This window comes from Scyliorhinus torazame, chromosome 1 (genome assembly GCF_047496885.1).
Source record: "Scyliorhinus torazame isolate Kashiwa2021f chromosome 1, sScyTor2.1, whole genome shotgun sequence".
In the NCBI taxonomy this organism is placed as follows: Eukaryota; Metazoa; Chordata; class Chondrichthyes; order Carcharhiniformes; family Scyliorhinidae; genus Scyliorhinus; species Scyliorhinus torazame.
This window is the reverse complement of record NC_092707.1, coordinates 146,187,833-146,211,953: the sequence shown is the minus strand read 5'-3', so window position 1 is coordinate 146,211,953 and position 24,121 is coordinate 146,187,833. Positions and strand designations below refer to the sequence as shown.

Genomic DNA, 24,121 nt, shown 5'->3' with positions numbered 1-24,121 from the left:
CGATGGTATGCACAGAAGCTGTGACAATTGGTGATGCATATGTTGCTTTTGTTACTGTTATTCTGGTTTGTAAATTTTGATATGAAGTGCTAAAACTCCAATAAAATTATTTCAGAAAATGTTTGCACTGGAAGGGGTGCAGAGGAGATGCACCAGGATGATGCCTGGGATGGAGCATTTAATTTACGTAGAGAGGTTGAAAAGGCTTGGGCTGGGTTGTTTTCGCTGGAGCAGAGAAGACTGAGGGGCGACCTGATTGAGGTGTACAAGATTTGAGGGACATGGACAGGGTGGATAGGGAGCAGCTGTTCCCCTTAGTTGCAGGGTCAGTCACGAGGGGACATAAGTTCAAGTTAAGGAGCAGGAGGTTTGGGGGGGATTTGAGGAAAAAGATTTTTACCCAAAGAGTGGTGATGGACTCGAATTCACTGCCTGGAAGGATGGTAGAGGTGGGTTGCTTCATCTTCTTTAACAAGTACCTGGATGAGCACTTGGCATGTCATAACATTAACGGCTATAGGGGCAGCACGGTGGTGCAGTGGTTAGCATTGCTGCCTCACAGCACCAAGGAGTTTGCGCATATTTCCTGTGTCTGCATGGGTCTCCCCACAACCCAAAATGTTGTGCATGATAGGTGAATTGGCCATGCCAAATTGCCCTTAATTGGAAAAAAAAGAATTGGGTACCCTAAATTTATATTGGGGGGAAAAAACATTCAAGTCCATGGGCCAAATGCTGGCAAATGGGATTGGGTAGGCAGATCAGGTGTTTTTCATGTCAGTGCAGACTCAATGGGTCAAAGGGCCTCTTCACTGTACTTTAATGTGATTCTGAGGTGGTTATTAGTGCCTCCTTATGAGCAACAACTGCACCCATCTTCTATCGGCATCCTTCCCACCAAGTATATAAGCTTGAGATTATTCTTTCTGGCAACTTTGTATACTACCAGAGGATCATATCCATCCATTGCAAACAAGGCCCTTATTGAGGACGATTGCTTTTTGATTTGATTTGATTTATTATTGTCACATGTATTATACAGTGAAATAATTGTTTCTTTTGTGCTATACAGTAAACGCATACCGTACATGGGGAAGGAAGGAGAGACTGCAGAATGTAATGTTCCAGTCATAGCTAGGGTGTAGAGAAAAGATCAACTTAGTACTAGGTAGGTCCATTCAAAAGTCTGATGGCAGTAGGGAAGAAGCTGTTCTTGAGTTGGTAGGTACGTGACCTCAAACTTTTGTCTCTTTTTCCTGACGGAAGAAGGTGGAAAAGAGTATGTCTGGGGTGCGTGGGGTCCTTAATTGCTTTCCGAGGCAGCGAGAATTGTAGACCGAGTCGATGGATGGGTGACTGGTTTGCGTGATAGATTGGGCTCCATTCACAACCTTTTGTAGTTTCTTGCGGTCTTGGGCAGAGCAGGATCCATACCAAGCTGTGAAACAAGCAGAAAGAATGCTTTCTATGGTGCATATGTAAAAGTTGGTGAAAGTCGTAGCTGACATGTCAAATTTCCGTAGTCTTCTGAGAAAGTAGTCATTGATGGGCTTTCTTAACTATAGTGTTGGCATTGGGGGACCAGGACAGGTTGTTGGTGATCCGGACTTGAAGCTCTCAACCCTTTCTACTTTCCATTGATGTAGACAGCGGCATGTTCTCCATTACGCTTCCTGAAGTTGATGACAATCTCCTTTGTTTTTGTTGTCATTGAGGGAGAGAATATTGTTGTTGCATCAGTTCACCAGATTCTCTATCTCATTCCTGTACTCTGTCTCGTAATTGTTTCAGATCCGACCCACTACTGTGGTGTCATCAACAAATTTGAAAATCGAGTTGGAGGGGAATTTGGTCACAGTCATAGGTGTATAATAAGTATAGTAGGGGGCTGAGGACACAGCCTTATGGGGCACCGGTGTTGAGGATGATCATGACGGAGGTGTTATTGCCTATTGTTACTGATTGTGGCCTGTGGGTTAGGAAGTTCAGGATCCAGGCGCAGCGGGAGGATTGTGTGCACTAACCTGGTCGCACAGGAAACTTGGTTCATGGGTGACAACATTTTGCTGCTGGCAGAAATCTCGCTGCATGACTATACCATCCGCCAGCAGATCCACCCAAACTATGGTGATGATCTTCTTAGGTAGCCTCTGAGTCAAATGGAGGTATAACCATTTTAATTGGGGAGAGCACCATTCTGGTAGTTGAGTCCCAGCTATGTCTACCACTACAGGCACCAATACGTGGTGGATGTTGTCATACTGGATTTTCCCTGTGGGTATTAGTGCCAATCTGTTTCGTGGTCTGGGGTGGCTCAGGACAAATAGATGGTGGGTTGTCTGGCTTAGGTCCTGTCCTGATTTTGTTTAGGGCAAAATTACCCTCTTGAGTGTCCTGGGCATCTTTGCTAATGTTCTATGAGCTAAACATTCCATTTAGGGGCACCCATTGCTTGAAAATCCCCACCAATCCCCTTTGATGCTGTGATGCTTGTATAGCAATCTGATGAGGTCCCATTGGGGTTTTTGTTTATGCCCTTTGATTGTTACACCTGAATATAATGCTTTTCGTAATACATAATACTCCATCCTCAATTCCCCTGCACTATGGGCAGCACGGTAGCATAGTGGTTAGCACTGTTGGGTCATTGTCGGTGCAAAGTCTGCATGCTCTCCTCGTGTTTGTGTGGGTTTCCTCCGATTGTTCCGGTTTCCTCCCACAAGTCCCGAAAGACGTGCTTGCTAGGTGAATTGGACATTCTGAATTCTCCCTCGGTGTACCCAAAAAGGGGCCGGGAATGTGGCGACTCGGGGCTTTTCACAGTAATTTCATTGCAGTGTTAATGTAAGCCTACTTGTGACAATAAAGATTATTATTATTATTACTACGAGTTGGGGCAAATCTGGGTACAGAAAGTTTGTATTGTTCTGTGGTTCGAGTCTGGCGACTAAGGTTGAGATGATGATGATTCCAGGGTTCATCCTGTGGCTTTTTGCTTTTGTCGTCCGTGGGTGTCCTAGGGAGATCAAGCATAGTATCTATTATTGTCGTACGTTCACTATCTACATTTTATTTCAAATGCCATTCCATGATTATGTTGTCACTATGCGTGACTCTCCCCTTTTTTCTTTTCAAATATGCTTTTTATTTTTCACAGCCTTTCTGGCTGAGGCTTGGAGTGGTCGGAAACTGTCATCGACCAACTCCACCTTTATCACAACCATGCAATGGTTGAGGTGTGTCTTAACCAGCCGAATTTTAGGGCGGCCAGTTTAAGTTTCGTCCCGGGAGCACAGAGGTTTTAATTTCGACATAAGAGGTTGTGACTTAAAAGGGCCGAATTTTAGGGCAGCCCTTATTTCATAGCAACAGTGATCACCAATGGGTGTATAAGTATAAATAGCAGTTGGGAGTGGCCCGAAGGGCCCTCGAAGAAAGGGGAAAGGAGAAAGGGTTGAAACCGAAAGATTGGGCACAAATCAATACATTATTCGTCCCACAACCAACCGTGAGGTTTGCAGAGGAGTTGCGAAGAAGATTGGCAGCACGGTAACATAGGTGGCACTGTTGCTTCAGAGTTCCAGGTTCGATTCCCGACTTGGGTCACTGTGTGAAGTCTGCACACGTTCCTCGTGTCTGTGCAGGTTTCCTCCGGGTGCCGGAATCCGGTTTCCTCCCACAAGTCCCGAAAGACGTGCTGTTAGGTAATTTGGATATTCTGAATTCTCCCTCTGAGTACCTGAACAGGCGCTGGAATGTGGCGACTCGGGGCTTTTCACAGTAACTTCATTGCAGTGTTAATGTAAGCCTACTTGTGACAATAAAGATTAAAGATAATAATAAACCTAAGACCTGCCCAGGTCCACGAGTGTGGAGAGAGCTATCCCAGCCAGTATGGAGGATGAGGGAGCTGCGTATGGTCCATCGTGGGTGACGAATGGGTGGTGTCCCCGGGTCGAGCGGAGGAAATACTGTTGCTCCACTACCCGAGCGTTTCCTGACCGTTCTATTTGTATAGGGGTTCCCGGGTAGGGTGGGGGAAATGCCGTTACTCCACTACCCGAGTGTTAAAACAGGACGAATGTGTTTCTAGGTGGGGCACCACCCAGGTCTGAGCCAAGATGTGGGTGGCAAAACTGGTGAGCTATACAAAGAATGTCAGAGTGGTATTCCAGCATATGATGTGAGATGAATGGAAAAGTGGTGTACCAGTAAAATGGTGTAAAAGAATGCTAAACTTGTATCCCAGCACATTGCGTGAGAAACATGCAAAGGTGGTGTAACAGTAAATTGATGGAAAAATGTCAAGGGTGTCTTCCAGCATATGGCGGGAGAAAAAATGTCAATGTTGTGTACCAATATGCAGAGGTTGTATCCACATGGGGTGGATACAAAGGAGACGAAGTTTGTTTGACGAAGAATGGTTTAAAAAAAAAAAAAGAAAAAACGGGAGCGTGCGTGGAGCACAGATGATGGGGCAGGCTCCATCAGAAATCGTGTACCTTGCCTATCGGGAGGCGTCCGATTTTTCATCATCTGGGGACCTCAAATAATGGTGCTCCACACACCTCAGAACAGTGCGTGCCGCATCTGTTCTTGTAGTATCCCCAGAAGAGGCTCATCCATTGAATCATCTGCCTCTCCTGGTCGCCACACTCGTGTTTGTTGGTTAATATTTTTAATTTGATTAGCAGCTACTGCACCCTGGTCCTCCAGTCCTTCGGTTCTAATTAATCGCTTTGCATGATCACGTTCCGAAACTGGGTGGGGGGTGTGAGTGCAGGGTGGTTGCGTTCTGGGTATAGGTGGGCTGAAGCGATGCGACTAGGGGAATGGGGGAGATTCTGTAAGTGGCGTCTGTCATAGTGTACAGAGATCAAGCAAGTCACTGTGTTCATTTAAGTCGAGCAAGTCCTCTGAACAAGTTTGAGTTTGGTGTGAGGAGGTGTGGGCGGGGCAATGAGGGAGGTGTCACCATACTGGGGGCGTGGTTGATCGGTGGGTGGTGCGTCATCCTCTCCTATTGCCAAGGCGGCCTGGTGAGCGTGGTTACATTGGGCTCCATAGGCTTTGAGATAATGTGTGGAAACAGCCAGTCTTGACGTTAGGATACGCTATTTTATAAACGGAGGGGCTCACTTTGTCAGAAATGGTATAGGGACCAGCAAATGTGGGGGATAAGAAGGAACTCTGGTTGTATAGCAAGATCATAACTTACTGCCCGACTGTACATTCTACCAGGTGGATCTTATTAATTGAAGTAGACCTTACTCTGCTTTCTAGCACTTAGTCGGACAGCAGCAGCCATGTGCACCGCTTTAATATTCTCTGTGATCGGCTGCACTGCCTTTTCATGGGTGAGGGTTGTCATAGCGGGGTCGGCCAAATTGAGTCCCAATGAATATTCTACTCCTTTCATAGGCCTGCCGGTCATACATGCGTGAGGGGTAAAACCAGTGGAGCTGGAAACCGTGTTTCTGATGATCATTAGGGCGAAGGGAAGCACTGTGTCTCAAGTGGTATTATTTTGCTGCACTGTTTTCCTAATTATGGACTTCAAAGTGCGGTTCATGCGCTCTACTATACCGCTGGACTGGGGATGGTAGGCTATGTGGAAATCTGCATTACCCTGCCGGTGAAGTGGGTCCCTTGATCCGACTATATTGCGGGGAAGACCCCAGCGTTGGAATATCTCATGAGTTAAAATCTTAGCGGTGGCCTTTTCTATGTTGGTGTGGGTGGGAAAGGCCTCGACCCATTTGGTAAACGTGTCAATGATGACCAGGACGAATTTAAAGCCATTTCCACACAGTGGGAGCGGGCCAATGTAATCCATCTGGAGATTTGCCCAGGAACCTTATAGGATGGGTGTGCCTTAAATGTCCCTTCCTGGCATACCGCTTGGGGTTGTTTGGAGTGCAGATGAGGCAGTTCTCTATGTAATGGGTCACTTTTTCCCTTAATTCAGGCCACCAGCACAAGGTTTTTAGGTGATCTATGGTTGTGTCTGTACCCTGGCGTCCATGTCCATCATGGAGTTGGTATATGAGCTGATTTCGGTCCTGGGTGGGGACTACATAACTCCTATCTTTTAAGATTAAACCATCCTGTATGTTGAGCTTGTCCTTCCATTTGTCATATGGGGCCGTGTGATTAACGTTCAGAACCTGCTTGAGGGACTTGTCTGCGCATTGTGCTTGGGCTAAATCCGCTATGTTAGTCTGGGATATATGAACCGCATTCATTGGTTCACCTCTGGGTGGTTGCCAGAAGTGGTCAGTGCGGGCCCCAGCTTTAGCTCCGGCGTCGGCCTTGCAGTTGGGGAGGTGCGGTGGTGACTCTTACCTTTAATGATGCCGTATGTGCGGCCGGTAGCTTCTTTAATAATGTGCTTGAGTAAGGGTGCTGAGGCTAGGGGGGTTGCTGTCGGCGGACACAAAACCGCGAGCTTCCCACTGGGGGAGGAACTCGGTCAAACTGTTGCAGGATACATGCTGCCTGAGTGCATGTCAGCAAGCTTTAGGAAAGATTCTGGGTGGGCAACCACAGAAGCTGTGACTGCAAGTTCAATGGCCTGGGCTCTTAGGTGCCCTGGTAGTTTGAGTTCCCTGTGAATCCTCCATGTATATACTGCACCCAAGTATCGTATAAAATCGCCTGCTCCAACACACCCCTCCCTGACGAGCTCAACACACTTTATGCCCGCTTTGAGCAAGAGGTCAGCGAGAACACTTCCTCCACCCCGGAAGCCTCGGATGAACTTGTATCTGAGGTCACCATTGCAGATGTTCAAGCAGCCTTCTCGAAGGTCAACCCACGGAAAGCCACTGGCCCGGATGGGGTACCTGGATGAGCACTCGGGTCTTGCATGGATCAGCTGGTGGGAGTATTCACCGACATCTTCAACCTCTCTTTACAACAATCTGAGGTCCCTGTCTGCTTCAAGAAGACGACCCTCATCCCTGCACCAAAGAAAAGCCAAGCAGCGTGCCTTAATGACTATTGTCCAGTAGCTCTGACATCCATCATTGAGTGCTTCGAAAGGTTAGTCATGGTACGAATCAACTCCAGCCTCCCGGATTGCCTTGATCCATTACAGTTCGCCTACCGCTGCAACAGCTCCACAGCGGGCGCATCTCCCTGGCCTTGCACTCAACCCTGAAACATCGAGATAACAAAGACACCTATGTCAGACACCTATTTATTGACTCCAGATCAGCCTTCAACACCATTATTCCTACGAAACTCATCTCCAAACTCTGTGGCCTGGGCTTCGGCTCCTCCATCTGCGACTGGATCCTGAACATCCTAACCCATAGACTACAATCAGTAAGGATTGGCAACAACACCTCTTCCACGATCATCCTCAACACCGATGCCCCGCAAGGCTGTATCCTCAGCCCCCTACTATGCTCCTTATACACCTATGACTGTGTGGCCAAATTCCCCCCCCCAACTCGATTTTCAAATTTGTTGATGACACCACAGTAGTGGGTCGGATCTCAAACAATGACGAGAAAGAGTACAGGAATAAGATAGAGAATCTCCCTCAATGTCAACAAAAAGGAGATTGTCATCGACTTCAGGAAGCGTAGTGGAGAACATGCGTCTACATCAATGGGAATGAAGTAGAAAGGGTCGAGTGTTTCAAGTTTTTAGGTGTCCATATCACCAACAACCTGTCCTGGTCCCCTCCCCATGCCGACACTATAGTTAAGAAAGCCCATCAATGACTACTTTCTCAGAAGACTATGGAAATTTGGCATGTCATCTACCACTTTCACCAACTTTTACAGATGCACCATAGAAAGCATTCTTTCTGCTTGTCTCACAGCTTGTGAACGTAGCCCAATCCATCACGCAGACCAGCCTCCCATCCATTGACTCTGTCTACAATTCTCGCTGCTTCGCAAAGGCAGCCAGCATAATTAAGGATCCTACACACCCCAGACATACTATCTTCCACCTTCTTCCGTCAGGAAAAAGATACAAAAGTTTGAGGTCACATACCAACCAACTCAAGAACAGCTTCTTCCCTACTGCCATCAGACTTTTGAATGGACCTACCTCTTATTAAGTTGATCTTTTCTCGACAGCCTAGCTATGACTGTAACATTACATTCTGTAGTCTCTCCTTCCTTCCCTATGTACGGTATGCGTTGCCTGTATAGCATGCAAGTAACAATACTTTTCACTGTATACCTATACATGTGACAAATCAAATACATAAATTTTGAATGTGTTGTTCAATTGTTGGGGGCCTGCTTTCTTGTTGCCCGCCCGTGGCTGCAGTGATCTGGGAATGAAGGGTCCTGTGGGGTGTTTGGCCGTTATTACTTCGCACTGTGGGCTTCCTCCTTTGTATAAATTATCCGCCAAAGATGTGGGGACCTTGGTGCGTTTAGTAGAGATGTCCTTGCCCTGTAGTAATAGTGTCCATCGCGCGGCTCGAACCTGGCCAACTGAACCGTCCTTAAGTCACCAATCTAAGAGTAGCTGAATCAGGCTGTGTTCGGTGAGGATTGTGACCGGGTTGATCCCCGTAATGTAGGCAAAATTAAACCGCCCAGAAGTCTTCGAGCAGATGTCGTTCACACCCAGAAAAGCGTTGTTCTACGTGGTCTAACACTCTGTAAGCATATGCTACGGGGCCTAATCGGTCATGTCTTCCTGCAGGTGTACAGCTGAAATGGTCTGGTCAGTGACTGGTATATCTGGCATATGGCAAGTCAGGGTCAGGAACCTGTAAAGCAGGAGCTGTGGCGAGGGTGTGCTTTAAATCGTTACTGTGTGTCTGACTGCTGTGGAGCCCATTTCCAGGGGGCATTCTTTTTCAAGAGCGCTGAAAGTGGGGCGGGTTTAGTGGCAAATCCGTTGACGAGACTCCTACAGTACCTCACTAATCCTAAAAATGAGCAGAGTGAACGAACATTGGGTCAGGGACAGTTGTAGAATGGTGTCAATCTGTTTCCTCTCTATTTCCCTTTTCCCGTGGGTGATGATCGTACCTAAATATAGTACGTTTGCCTTCATAATTTGCGCTTTCTTTGGGTGACCTTGCAGCCGATAGAGTGGATCATGGTTAGCAGTTTGCCTAGCAGTGCCACATGCACTAGGCAATTGGGGCGGGAGAATCTGGATGGGTCAGTAGCTAGCTGCCTGTGTAAAATGGATGGAGAATTGTGGAAGCCCTGTGGGAGGCACGTCCACATATATTGCTGGTCTTGAAATGTGAAGGCAAACTTAAACTGGCAAACTCGGTCTAAGGGTATGGACCAGAAACCATTGCTAATATCTAGCACGGTGAAATATTTCGCTTGCACACCCTGCTTCAGCATGGTAATTGGGCTTGTAGCTACAGGAGGGGTTGTGAGTGGGGTTACTTTATTTAATTCACGAAAATTAATGGTCAGGCGCCATGATCCGTCTGGCTGTTTGGCCAAATTGGGCCATTGTTAGTGGATGCTCGGGATTACTCCCTGTTGCAACAAGCTACTGATGACCTTGGCAATCTGTTTCAACCTGTCTGGGGAAGCCATATTGTTTCTGGAGTTTCGGGTCGGGCCCCTCTATTAACACCACCTTTGCTCTCTGTCCACAGTCATGTTTATGTGCCGCAAACACCCCGTTGTTCTTTTTGAGTACCTCCCTGACGATTGGATCTGTGCTAATCGCTTACACACCTATTGTGCAGACCTGATTAGCATAAGCAGTGACTGAAAGGATTGATGGGGCCCTTGTTACTGTGGCCATCTGCCAAATGCAGCGATTAACAGGGTCAAATTAAAGGTTGTGTATTCATGAAATCAACCCCCCAAAATGTGCTCAGCTGTTGGGGGAAGGTCAACTAAAACAACAGGGTGGTTAGCGGTTATCCTGCCGACACGGACTGGTATTGGGGCCTTAATGTAGCCTTGTGCCCAGTAAATCTGCTAAGGGTGATTGTGCTTGTTGTTGGCCATGGGGATTTTATGTACAAAGTGGATGAGTTCAGGGTAGGTCGGGAGACTCCGGTATCCCGAAGGAATTCAACGAGATGGCCTCGAAACACGCTGGTGACCAAGGGTCTCCCGACGCTATCCTATCTGGTGTCACAGACCCACTTTGGAGAGGCCGGGCACTGTCAATCAAGGGAGCCATATGCAAGGTCGTCAGCTTAGGGGTCTATGGTATGCATGGGACGAACGGGGACTTCTAGCGGTTGTGGTTAGCAGTAGCAATGGTGCTTATTGCTGGTTCTCGGATATGGGACAGGGTGTCCTGCGTTCTCGTGTTGCGGTTGTATGGCAGTGGGGGTTGCCTGCAGTTGCGGGCAAAGTGTCTTGGTTTGTCTGCAGGTGTAACAAGTTCCCGGGGTGCTTATGGTGGAACGGGCTCTCTTGGGTATTGCTCCCTTGGGTGTTGGGCTTCCCCTCCACCCTCATTTCTTCATACGGGTCCCTGACTAGCCTTTACTGGGTTCATAGTACCCTCTTGGCCATTTTGGCTTGGTTCCTCCTTCAGTGACTGTCCCCATACTCCAGATAAGCATCTGAGCACCCATGCCTCATTGTGTGCGCCTTCTGCTGGCTCGAAGTTTACACTGGTCCTTTTGCCTGATTCGGTGACGTGTGAGACTAGGGTGCAGGCCCATTTTGTGGTGTCGGCATCATCCAAATCGGTGCGCTTTAGACTGCCTTAAAATGTATTCAGAGGCAACTGGAAAAGGCAGTTGGGTGTTCCCCTTTCCTCTGTCTACATGTATTTAAACCGTCCACGGGATCCCCTTTGTTGTATCCTATGGCAGTTAGTTTGGCCCTCTTTCATTTCATGTAGGCCCCCCCCCAACATTTTGGGGGCGATGGCAAGGCTGATCTAACAGACTGACTAAGGCACATTACTATCAGCTTAATCTCTCTCTCATCGAACCCATGATTTTCTGCTGCCGAATGTCTTCGAAGAAGCAGTGTGGGTCAGCAGTGGGTTCAAAGGTGGTAATTTTGTTGCATGCATCGTTCAGTTGGGTCACTGAGCGGGGTGGTGTATGTGATAGCGGGACCCAAGGCAGTCCCTATCCTCCTTTCTGTGGTGACCAGATTCATCGGCACAGGGATGGTCTCAATCATTACTGGGATCAGGGATGACCGGTGCAACCAGGGAGGCTGGTGCAGCCGGAAGGGCCGTTGCGTTTTTTACTGGGGGTGGCGATAGTTGCTCTTGACTCTGTTCGTACAACATACATTTTAGCGTGCTCCTATAACTCTGTCCAATCTGTAATCTCTTCCTCCTCTCCCTCTACTGTCCCGAAGGTGTACACAAATCCTTCCTGACCCGAGAGTAATTGTTTGAGTTTATTCATTTCTCGCTGGCACTTCGTGTGGTCAGCATTAACCTGTCTCTGCTCCTTGGTGGACTGGTGGAGTGCTTTTAATGCTGTCTTTAAATGGGCACATTTTACTTCTAGGTGAGTGACCTTACATTTGGCCTCCTCGCGTACCAGCACGATGTGTGTCTTGATAGGCTTTGTCTCATTGGGTTTGGAAACTGCTTAAATGTACCATGGTTGGCGCGCTTGAGGTCGCGATTTCCCTGTCTTTGTCACTACCAGTTGGATTATTTTCACCTGTGCTTTTCTTTCAGCGTGTGGGCTTGCGCTTGTGTTTCGAGTTTGGATTGCTTTGCATCTCTTGCCTGTCCTCCTGTGCTTTCTTTACCTCCTGTTGGTCCTTTTGTTTTAATCTCTATTCCCTCCTGTGTTTTCTTTACCTCGTGTTGGTATTCTTGTTTTAATCTCTATCTCCTCCTGTGCTTCCTTTAGTTAATTATTTTTTCCTGTGAGCTGCCCACCGACGGTCGCTAGGACCTCCTCGGTTCCTAACAACTGCACCAAGCCGCACACTACGGCCGTTGGCATCTTATATTTTCGCGCACTTTTCCCGTGCACTTTACTCTGATCCTCCCACCAAGTGTTGGCCTACCTTCCCAGGACCTGACTCGGAGTTCGCACAGAAAGCTGGCCAAATGGGCCATCCTTTCCCTTTAATATACTTCTGTAAAACTTCTTCCCATATGGGACACTTCTTCGCTGCTTTCACTATCTCTTTTTCTGTCTGCTGAGGGGTCATTTCCTTTTCTACTGGCTACGTTACCATCTTTTCTTTTTCTTTTTGGGACAAGGGGGTAGAGAGTCGGTTGGACAGCGGGTATGGCTTGTGGCTATGTTCCGGCCCTAATCCCTCTGAATTTGCACGCAAATTTACAGAGTTTACCCTATCCTCCACGGTTAGGTATGCATGCAATTAGTACACACTTCCGATATACGATGATTTGTCCAGTACAGTTTACACCTGTGGTTTTTGATTTTTAAATAATTATCAAAATAGAGACCTTACACTCCTTCGATTTATTTGAAATCCTGGCCATTATGTGGGGCATTTGCCTTCTTAATTTGGGCTCAGGCTAAATCTCCAGGGATATAGGTCTTGTGGGAACTTTCAGAGCAACAATTATTACTTCTAGTCGAATCCCACCAGATACGCCAAATGTTGTATCGTCTAAACCACAGTGTGTATTTAAGACCATAAGACATAGAGCAGAATTAGGCTACACTGCCCATCGTGTTGTCTCTGCCATTCAATTGTGGCTGATATTTTTCTCATCCCCCTACTCCGCTCCGAGGTGTGTCCCCCCCGTCCCCGTCCCCGCTTCAAGAAGACCACCATCACCAAAGAAGAACCAGGCAACGTGCCTCAATGACTATCGTCTCGTGGCCCTAACATCAGTCATCATGAAGTGCTTAGAGAGGTTGGCCATGAAGCGCATCAACTCCATACTCCCAGAACGCTTTGATCCACTGCAATTCGCATACTGCCTCAACTGATCCACAGCAGACACCATCTCCCTGGCCCTGCACTCATCCCCAGAGCATCTCGACAACAAGGACTCCTACATCAGACTCCTATTTATTGACTACAGCTCCGCCTTCAACACCATTATCCCAGCCAAGCTCATAATCAAAGCTCCAAAACCTAGGACGTGGCTCCTCACTCAGCAATTGGATCCTTGACTTTCTGACCCACAGACCACAATCAGTAAGAATGAACAACAACACCTCTGCCACAATAGTCCTCCGTACCGGGGCCCCGCAAGGCTGCGTACCTAGCCCCCTACTGTACTCCCTATACACACGACGGTGGCAGAATTTGGTTCCAACTCCAACTGCAAGTTTGCTGACGATACGACCATAGTGGGCCGGATCTCAAATAACGACGAGTCAGAATACAGGAGGGAGATGGAGAACCTAGTGGAGTGGTGTAGCGACAACAATCTCTCCCTCAATGTCAGCAAAATTAAACAGCTGGTCATTGACGTCAGGAAGCAAAGTACTGTCCACACCCCTGTCAGCATCAACGGGACCAAGGTGAAGCTTCAAATTCTGAGGGACACACATCACCAAAAATCTGTCCTGGTCCACCCACGTTGACGCAACTACCAAGCAAGCACAACAGTGCCTATATTTCCTCAGGAAACCAAGGAAATTTGGCATGTCTACATTAACTCTTACCAACTTTTACCGATGCACCATAAAAAGCATCCTGTCTGGCTGCATCACAGCCTGGTATGGCAACTGCTCGGCCCAACACCGCAAGAAACTTCAGAGTCGTGAACACGGCCCATTCCATCACACGAACCTGCCTCCCATCCATTAACTCAATCTACACCTCCCGCTGCCTGGGGAAAGCGGGCAGCATAATCAAAGACCCCTCCCACCCGGCTTACTCACTCTTTCAACTTCTCCCATCGGGCAGAAGATATAAAAGTCTGAGAACACGCATGAACAGACTCAAAAACAGCTTCTTCTCCGCTGTCATCACACTCCTAAGCGACCTTCTTATGGACTGACCTGACTAACACTACACCCATGTATGCTTCACCTGATGCCGGTGTACATGTAGTTACATTGTGTACCTTGTGTTGCCCTATTATGTATTTTCTTTTATTTTCATGCACTTAATGATCTGTTGAGCTGCTTGCAGAAAAATACTTTTCACTGTATCTCGGTACACGTGACAATAAACAATCCAACAAATCCTGCCTTCTCCCCAAAACCCCTGACCCCCTTATTAATCAAGAACCTATTTATCTCTATCTTAAAGACACTCAGTGATTTGGCTCCACAGCTTTCTGCGGCAAAGAGTTCCACAGATTCACCGCCCTCTCTGGCTGAAGAAATTCCTCCTCACCTCTGTTTTAAAGGATCATCCCTTTAGTCTGAGATTGTGTTCTCTGGTTCTAGTTTTTCCTACAAGTGGAAACATCCTCTCCATGTCCACTCTATCCAGGCCTCGCAGTATCCTGTAAGTTTCAAAAAGATCCCCCCTCATTCTTCTAAACTCCAATGAGTACAGACCCAGAGTCCTCCATCGTTCCTCATACGACAAGTTGTTCATTCCAGAGATCATCCTTGTGAACCTGTTCTGGACCCTTTCCAAGGCCAGCGCATCTTTCCTTGATACGGGGCCCAAAACTGCTCACAATACTCCAAATGGGATCTGACCAGAGCCTTTTACAGCCTCAGAAGTACATCCCTGGTCTTGTATTCTAGCCCTCTTGACATGAATGCTAACATTGCATTTGCCTTCCTAACTGCCGACTGAACCTGCACGTTAACCAAAGAGAATCGTGAACAAGGACACCCAAGTCCCTTTGTGCTTCTGATTTCGTAAGCATTTCCCCATTTAGAAAATAGTCTATGCCTAAATTCCTTCTTCCACATTGTACTTCATCTGCCATTCATTGCCCACTCTCCTTGTCAAAGTCAATATTTTCCCGCTTCTGTGGTAGAAAAATTCAACACACTCGTTAAGACAGAATAACAAGCTTTATTTTCAAAAACAACTGCTTGCAGTAATGGCTGAAACTTGAAGTCAGAGAGCAGTCAACAAAACTACTCAGTCTTTCACATGTTCCGTGCTTTCGTGGGGAATTAGCTCAATATTTATACATTATCTTTATCAAGATTGTGACAACAGTATGGTCAGGAGTTTGATCGGAAATACAAACGGAAGCAAAGACCAGACCATATTTGGTCATATCACTCATACCATTATTTAGTCCTCGGAGGGAACATTGAAAGGTCAGAATAGACTTGTTTCTTCCTTAACTTATATTTGCTTTAAATTTCTACGGCCCTGGGTTATGACGAGTTAGTTTTATCAGGAGTTGCCGAGGTCCAGTGTTTTGGAATGGCTCGACCTTCACTGATCTTTTCAGACTTCAAGTTATGCAGAGTTGGCCTACGGCCATACTAGTCTGAAAATGGTTAGGGCAGCATTCTTTACCTGGGCCTGGTGAGCTGGAATGAGTAGTTTAAGTCTTTCATGTATTGTATCAAACCTTTTGACCAGTCTTCCCATTGACCAGTTTTCCCATCATGCCATTACTTAATTCGTACCATATCACATCCTAGCCTGTCCAAATCCTTCTGCAGCCCCCTTGTTTCCTCAGTACTCCCTCTACAGATCTTTGTATCATTTGCAAACTTAACAATAGTGCCTTCAGTTCCTTTTTCCAGATCATTAGATGTATATTGTGAAAAGTTGTGGTCCCAGCACAGACCCCTGAGGCACACCACTAGCCACCGGCTGCCATCCTGAAAAAGAACCTTTTATCCCCCCACTCTGCCTTCTGCCAGTCAGCCAATCCTCTACCCATGCCAGGATCTTACCCTTAACACCATGGGCTCCTAACTTATTTAACAATCTCCTATGCGGCACCTTGTCAAAGGCCTTCTGGAAATCTAAATAAATCACATCCACTGGTTCTCCTTTCTCTAACTTCCTTGTTAGCTGCTCAAAGAACTCTTAACAGATTTGTCAGACATGACCTCCCTTTGACAACTCAGTACTATTTTATCATGCACTTCCAAGTACCCCACGATCTCATCTTTAATAACTGACTCTAAAACCTTACCGATGACCAAAGTCAGACTAATCGGCCTATAATTTCCCGTCTTCTGCTTCCCTCTCTTAAACAGTAGTGTTACATTAACCACTTTCCAGTCCTCTGGGACCCTTCCTGCCTCCAGTGAATCCTGAAAGATCACCACCAATGCCTCCACAATCTCCTCAGCTATCTCTTTTAGAACCCTGGGGTGTAGTCCATTCGGTTCAGGTGACTTATCCACCTTTAGACCTTTCAGTCTCCCCAGAACCTTCTCCTTAATGATGGCCACTGTACTCCGCTCTGCCCCCTGATTCTCCTGGAGCTCTGGCATCCCACTGGTGTCTTCTCCCGTGAGTACTTATGCAAAGTAACTTTTCACTTCGTCTGCCATTTCTTTATTTCCTATCATTACTTCTCTCGCCACGTTTTCCACTGGTCCAGTGTCTATTTTTGCCTCTCTCTCCCCTTTTTATATATTGAAAAAAACTCTTACTTTCTTTTATATTACTAGCTAGCTTGCGCTCATGTTTCATCTTCTCTCCTCTTATTGCTTTTGTGGTTGTCCTCTGCTCGCTTATAAAGGCTTCCCAATCCTCTGACTTCCCACTAATCCTCGCCACTTTGTATGCTTTACTGTATACGATGAACAAATGATTTCACAAGTTGCTTAATACAATAGTTTAGTGACAAACACACAAGGTTAATATTAGTCAATCTCACACGCATGCAAGTTGAACTCTGAATTAATACACTAAACGACCTTAACTTCCAGGTGACTGGCAAGTACAGTGCAGATAAGGCCTTATCTGTAATCTTGTAGTCTAGAAGTGCTGGAGTTCTTGTTGCTGGTCGTCTGTGTCCTCAGAACTGGTCCCTCTGTGGATGGTCGGCTTCTTGGCTGATGATGGTATCACCGTTGTTGTTGGCTGTCGAAAGCTGCAGTCGAGAAAGCGAGTGCTGGGCTGCGCAGCACCTTTTATCCCTGAGATTTTCTTGTGCTGTTGGGCGGTACCAGGTGAAGGCACAATGGACCGATCAGGTCTCCATCGCACTGATCAATCTTAGCCAATTGGAGGCAGACACCTCGATGGCTGGGCGGATCCCAGTCGGCCATGGCCGTTAGTGTCCGAGGCACGTAGGCCTTCCCAAATAAGGAGAGCAGGCGTCATTGAGTCTGCCACTTACTGTCAGTTTCTACCTGGAGCCCATTGTTCCAGGGTGGCCTTTTTCTTATGTTAGTTTCTGCACAAGTCTGAGCTGCAACCTTTTGTATATTTGCAGCCTGTGTGTGCTGAGGCTTGGCCAAAGTTCCCATCGATATCTGTGGTGGCCATTTGAGGTGGCCACAGTTGGGAGTTGACAGAATCCACTCCTGAACTAGTTTTTCAGTTCCAGTTTCCTTATGCTGATGAGTCAGGAATGAAGCATAATAAATTTAAAATTATTATGGCGCTTAATTTAACTTTGAGTGGAAATTCTTTGCCGCTGAGAGTACTTTGGCGTAAGAATGGAAAGCAGGGACAGATGAGGCAAAACTGGTTTGCAATGCTTTTTCTGATCTCTGCTTCATTGGTCCTTTGCAATTCAGCTTTAAACCGAAGTTTGATTTTGGCATATTTCACAGTCTATCTGTTATTAAACTTTCAGATATAGATTTTCTATATTTGTTAAACTTGTATCCTTTCCTTTCAGCTCTTCCATCATTTATATCCATGTTGCTGCAATCACATTTACCTGCACATTACAAGGAAAAACTTTTTTGTCTTTTTTGGTCTCCAGATGATGAAATTTGCCTGGGATAACTACAGACAATATGCATGGGGAACAAATGAACTCAAGCCACTATCGAAGAGTGGGCATTCAAGTGGCCTGTTTGGTGAGTGATTTGGCAAAATAATTATTCTTTACACAGATTTTTATTGAACAGGGGCATTGCCCACCACAGTTGGCATATCTTTGTTAAGAAAAAATTGCAATTAATTGAACAAAAGCTGCATCTGAGTCCTTCTGGTAAAGCAGGTTTAGAGGTAGAGAATAATGGAGGGGTAATAATGGGATGTTTTTTGGGTGGGAGTGGACGGAGGTTCCAGGGATCTATAATGGAACCAGTGTACAGTGTATAGGTGTAGGCTGATAACGGGCCAGTGAGTGCTGTTGAGGGGGGAGAAAATCTAACCAAAGTGGTGGATGATAAAAACAATGGTCATGGAGATGGTTGGGGGGGGGGGGGGGGGGCAATAGCTGGGATCTGGACCTAAAGTTAGAACTGTAAAATGAAAACTGAATTTCTTAATTTACAAAGAAACCCATTCCTTTCACCATTCTGAATGATGTAAGTTAAGAGTTCAGGTCTCACCTCACAAAAGCCCTGTTCGAATAAAAACATCCTGTTCCTTTCAACTAGTTTTGGCACTTTTGGTAACTGCTCTATCAATCATTCTTTAGATAGCTGAAACATCCTGGTTTCTCGGACCTAAGTGTCTAAAAGTAGACCAACCTTGGAAAGAAGGGTCTCCTGCTCTCGCCTTGGTTTCAGTAGATTAACATTATAGTTCTGCTTCTTCCATCTTGAAAATGAAATGAAAATGAAAATCGCTTATTGTCACAAGTAGGCTTCAATGAAGTTACTGTGAAAAGCCCCTAGTCGCCACATTCCGACGCCTGTTCGGGGAGGCTGTTACGGGAATTGAACCGTGGTGCTGGCCTGCCTTGTTCTGCTTTCAAAGCCAGCGATTTATCTTCTTGCAAGTTGATTAACTTGATACCTTACAAGCCTTACTCATTTCATAACTTCGTATAGGCCCTGCCCATTGAGCTGCCAGGAGTTGGAATCAGAACCAAAACCCAATTGTGCTGATGGAACGGTCCCTCCCCGTCCCGCTTATTATAGTATAGGTGTTCGTTCACTTGGGCCTTTTTTAGTGTTCCCATATTAATAATAATAAAAATAATAATAATAAATAACCTTTATTGTCACAAGTAGGCTTACATTAACACTGCAATGAAGTTACTGTGAAAAGCCTCTGATCGACACATTCTGGCGCCTGTTCGGTTACACGGAGAAATCCGAATTCTTAGCTGGTACGGGAATCGAACCCGCGCTGCTGGCCTTGTTCTGCATCACAAACCAGCTGTCTAGCCCACTGAGCTAAACCAGCCCATAACTAAACCATTATAGGAGTGACTGCTTCTACCTCCTCCCTTGTTTTCAGGATGTATTCCAGCACATTCTGAGAGGGCTATTGAGTTCCTCCCATTCTTCCCTAATAACATCTGGAAGACTAGTGGGTTGTCTCCCATAAAGAAGCTTGAAAGATTGAAAAACCCAGGGGCCTGAGGAACTTTCTGAATTGCAAACATTACATATGGTACCAGACATCCCTGTTCTTGCCATCCCCGTCTACTATTTTTAAACATAGTTTTCAAAGCTTTATTGAAACACTACCACTCTGATCGTTCTGGGGATGATATATTGAGGTTCACAGAGCCTTATAGCAGGACACAAATGTCTTGCATTTGTCTAATTCCCTGTCCTATGCGAATCTCCTCAGAATTCCTATCCCAGAATACACCTTTACTTACGAATTCACTAGCAAAAGTTTTTTGATGGCATATTAAGTGAGGGACTAGCCTCTGGATGCCTGGTCAGAAATTCGATTTTCAGGAAAATATATTTGTATACTCTTCACAGATCCATCCAGGGACCAAACCAGGCTGATAACAATTGTTAAAAGTGGTAAATGGTTAGAAGGACTACTGGAGTGCAGAGATATGGGGGGGGATTCTCTCAGCCCGGGGCCGGGCCGGAGAATCCCCGCGACCGGCACAAATCGCGCCATGCCACCCCGACGCCAGCATGCGATTCTGGTGGCGGTGGTCGGGGGCCGCGGCCGCCGATTCTCGGCCTGGGATGGGCCGAGCGGCCGTCGTAAAAAAAGCCGAGCCCCACTGGCGGCGTCCACACCTGCTCTCAACCGGCGGGAACACGGCGTGGAAGGGTCGGGGGGGCGGCCTGTGGGGCGGGAGGGCAGGGCTCGACCCTGAAAAGGGGGGGGGGGGGCGCCTCCGATCGGGGGCCGGCCTCTCTAGCTGGGGGCCTCCTTTCTTCCGCTCCGGTCCCTGTAGCCCTGCGCCATGTTGCGTCGGGGCCGGCGCGTTGAAGGGAGTCACTGCGCATGCGCGCGTTGGCGCCGGTGCGATTGCGCACGCGTGGACCTCGTGGTGCCGGGATCAGCAGCTGGAGCGGCGTGAACCGCTCCAGTGCTGTGCTGGCCCCCTGTAGGGGCCAGAATTGCTGATCCTGAGGCCGTGTTGACACCGTCGAGAAACGCGATAGCGTTTCCGACGGCGTCACACTTAGCCTCAGGATCACAGAATCCCGCCCGAGGTTCAAGTCTTGCCAATTTGATGTTTTGAGCAGGAATAAAAATGCAGTTGAACTTCTTTGAATCCCTGGTCCAAAAAATTGTAAGATTTTCCGAGAGTAATTTTTCTTTCTAACTGTTCATTGAAAGGGTTTTGAACTTCCGGTGGTTGCCATGCAAGAGTAGGTCACACATTTGATAGCTCCCACCTTTAACAGACTTTTGGACCTTTTTCCCCCTGTTTTTTTTGGATTTTATGGGATAAATCGGTGAAGAGTGAGACAGTAAGGAGAAATCCCCCTCCGGTGTATGGAGTATAGGACCAGAAGTGGCCCTGTGAGACGACACAGTCCTATAAGCAGAGCTGGTAACAAGGGACAGCATGGCAGGGCAGCAGGGCCGTGGGGAGACGGCACAGTGGTCGACGGAGCAGCTGGTGAAGTTTTTCGAGGATTGCTTCGCCAAGCTGAAGCAGGACACACTGGACTCGATTAAGGCTTTGATTGATCACGTGGTTCAGAATCAGGAAACCCACGGGAGAGCGATACTGGAGGTGGAACAAAGGTTGTCCGAGCACGAGGAGTATATAACTGTGCTAGAAAGCAAGGTGGGGATGATGAATGACCGCCAGAAAAGAATGCAGGAGAAGCTGGAGGACTTGGAGAATAGGTCCAGGAGGCAGAATCTCAGAATTGTTGGCCTCCCGGAAGGCAGTGAGGGATCGGATGCGAGGGCCTATATGACGGACATGTTGGAGAAGTTGATGGGGGCTGGGGTGTTCCCTCGGCCCCTGGAATTGGACAGAGCGCACAGAGCCCTCGCGAGGAAGCCCAGAGCGAACGAGCCGCCGAGGGCCATGGTGGTACGTTTTCACCGTTTCATGGACAAGGAACACGTTTTGAGGTTGGCCAAGAAAGAACGGAGCAGCAAGTGGGAGAACTGTGAGTTGCGCATCTATCAGGACCTGGAAGCAGATTTCGCCACGAGCTGGGTTCAATCGGGCAAAAAGGACCCTCTTTAAGAAGGGGGTGAAGTTCGGGGTGCTGTACCCAGCCCGTCTGTGGGTCACCCATGAGGAACGGAACTTCTACTTTGAAACGCCAGATGAAGTATGGACCTTTTATTAAAGAAATGAAGCTGGAGGTGAATTAAAGGACACTGAAGCCTTGGAGAAGTACTGTGGCGGCGATTTGTGGTGCTGGATTATATAAATCTAAGCAGCTCTATGTGAAATAATGGGCTGTGTGGATGGTTAACGGTTGCTATGTCTTGCAGGGACCTTGTTAGAGGAGGGGGGGGGCGGTGGGCTTTGAATTTGGTTCTGCTTTTTGGGTGATTATTTTTCTAAAGTGACTGTTTCTTCACTGTTTTTTCTGTTATTTTACTGGGGAATGCGATGCTTTTAAAATGTTTATTCATGTGGGGGGGGGGAGGGGAGGAGAAAACAATAGGGAGACAGACTGCTTGGTGCCAGGGGCGGGAGCTACCAAGTCATCATGGGTCAGCTGACACTCAAGCGCAGTGGGGAGTGAGCAGATGTTAAGCTGGAGCTTGACTTGGGGGAGGGCGCGAGCTCAAGGCTGGCTTAAAAAGGGTGATGGCTAGTCGGCGGGGGGGGTTGAAGCCCCCCGTCCAGGCTGATCACATGGAACGTGAGAGGACTGAATGGGCCGGTCAAGAGGGCTCGTGTGCTCGCGCATTTGAGGGAACCGAAGGTGGACGTGGCAATGCTACAAGAGGCACAGGTTACAGATCAGACGAGATTGAGGAAGGGGTGGGTTAACCAAGTGTTCAACTCCAGACTGAACTCAAAGACCAGAGAGGGGGTAGCGATCTTGATCAGCAAACGGGTGGCATTCTAGGCAGGGAGAGTCGTGTCAGACAAGGGGGGTAGGTGCATAATGGCGAGTGGGAAGCTGGAGGGGGTGCGAGTGGTACTTGTGAACATATATGCTCCGAATTGGGACGACGTGGAATTTATGAGGCGGGTGTTAGGTACGATCCCAGACTTCGAGTCGCATAACCTGATCGTGGGAGGGGACTTCAATACAGTCATTGATCCGGAAGTGGACCGGTCAAAATCCAGGACAGGGTGGAGGCCGGCTGCGGCAAAAGAATTGAAGGGTTTTATGGAATAGATGGGGGGAGTAGACCCATGGAGGTTTGCACGGCAGAGGACGAAGGAGTGTTCCTATTTTTCACATGTCCACAAGGTATACTCTCGCATCGACTTCTTTGTTCTGAGCAGGGCGTTTAATACCGAAGGTAGTGGATACTGAGTACTCTGCAATTGCAGTGTCGGATCATGCCCCGCACTGGGTGGATCTACGGGTTAGTGTGGAGAGAGGGCAACGCCCGCTGTGGAGACTGGATGTGGGGTTGCTAGTGGACAAAGCGATCTGTGGGCGGGTTAACAAGTCCATCCAGAACTACCTGGAAACAAATGATAGGCAGGAGGTCTCTGCAGCAACGGTCTGGGAAGCTTGAAGGCGGTAGCCTGAGGGGAATTAATCTCAATACGGGCCCACAGAGAAAAGGCGGAACGGGCTGAGGGGGACAGGTTAGTTGAGGAGATACTCCAGGTGGACAGGAGATACTCTGAGGCCCTGGATGTGGGGCGACTGAGGAAGTGGCGGAGGTTACAGGTGGAGTTTGGGCTGTTGACCACAGGGAAAGCAGTGGAACAGTTGAAGGCAAGGGGCGATCTACGAGTACGGGGAAAAGGCAAGCAGAATGTTGGCGCACCAGCTCAGGAAAAGATAGGCGGCCAGGGAGATAGGTAAAGTAAAGAGTAGAGGCGGGAATACTGTCCTGGACCCAGTGGGGGTGAACAAGGTGTTTAAGGACTTTTATAGTAAATTATGAGTCGGAGCCCCCGGCTGGGGTGGAGGGGATGAGGCAGTTTCTGGATCAGTTGAGGTTCCCAAGGGTGGAGGAGGACCTGGTGGAGGGGCTGGGAGCCCCAATTGAGATTGAGGAAATAATCAAGGGGCTGGAGGGCATGCAGTCGGGCAAGGTCCCGGGGCCTGATTGCTACCTGGTGGAATTCTATAATAAGTTTTCAGAGATATTGAGCCCACTGCTGGTGAGGACATTTAACAAAGCAAGAGAGAAGGAAGTCCTCCCCCCAACAATTTCGCAAGCCTCTATTTCATTGATCCTGAAACGGGAGAAAGATCTGGAGCAATGCGGGACATACAGGTCGATTTCTCTACTGAATCTGGATGCCAAACTGCTGGCTAAGATACTGGTCACAAGGATAGAGGATTGTGTCCCGGGGCTGATGGGGGAAGACCAGACAGGATTTGTTAAGGGCAGGTAACTCGAGGCCAATGTTCGAAAGCTTCTAAATGTTATTATGATGCCCTCCGAAGGAGAGGAGGTGGTGGTAGCGATGGATGCGGAGAAGGCTGGAGTGGAATTACCTGTGAGAGGCGCTGGGAAGGTTTGGGTTTGGTGAGGGCTTTATTGACTGGGTGCAGTTGCTCTATCAGGCACCAGTAGAGAGTGTGTGTATGAACTGGCTGAGGTCGGGGTATTTTGAACTACACCGAGGGACGAAGAAAGGGTGTCCCCTCTCCCCATTACTGTTTGCTCTGGCCATAGAGCCATTGGCCATGGCGTTAAGAGCCTCTAGGGACTGGAAAAGGCTGGTGTGGGGGGGGGGGGGGGGGGGGGGGGGGGGGGGGGGAGGAGCACAGGGTCTCACTCTACGCAGATGACCTGCTCTTGTACATTTCGGTCCTTTGGAGGGGATGGGGGAAGTAATGCGAATCTTGGGGGAATTTGGCAATTTTTCAGGGTATAAATTGAATATGGGGAAAAGCGAGATG

The 24,121-nt window shown here is 47.8% G+C and overlaps 1 protein-coding gene across 1 annotated transcript in view; it reads left to right on the top strand.

The window, feature by feature from the left end:
* Window positions 1-24,121, top strand: part of LOC140414211 (mannosyl-oligosaccharide 1,2-alpha-mannosidase IA-like) — a 187,214-nt gene that overhangs the window by 42,786 nt on the left and 120,307 nt on the right. Inside the window, exon 2 of the mRNA XM_072500965.1 lies at window positions 17,704-17,800. Within this exon, the coding sequence (XP_072357066.1) occupies window positions 17,704-17,800 (97 nt within the window). The remainder of the gene's footprint in view (window positions 1-17,703; window positions 17,801-24,121) is intronic.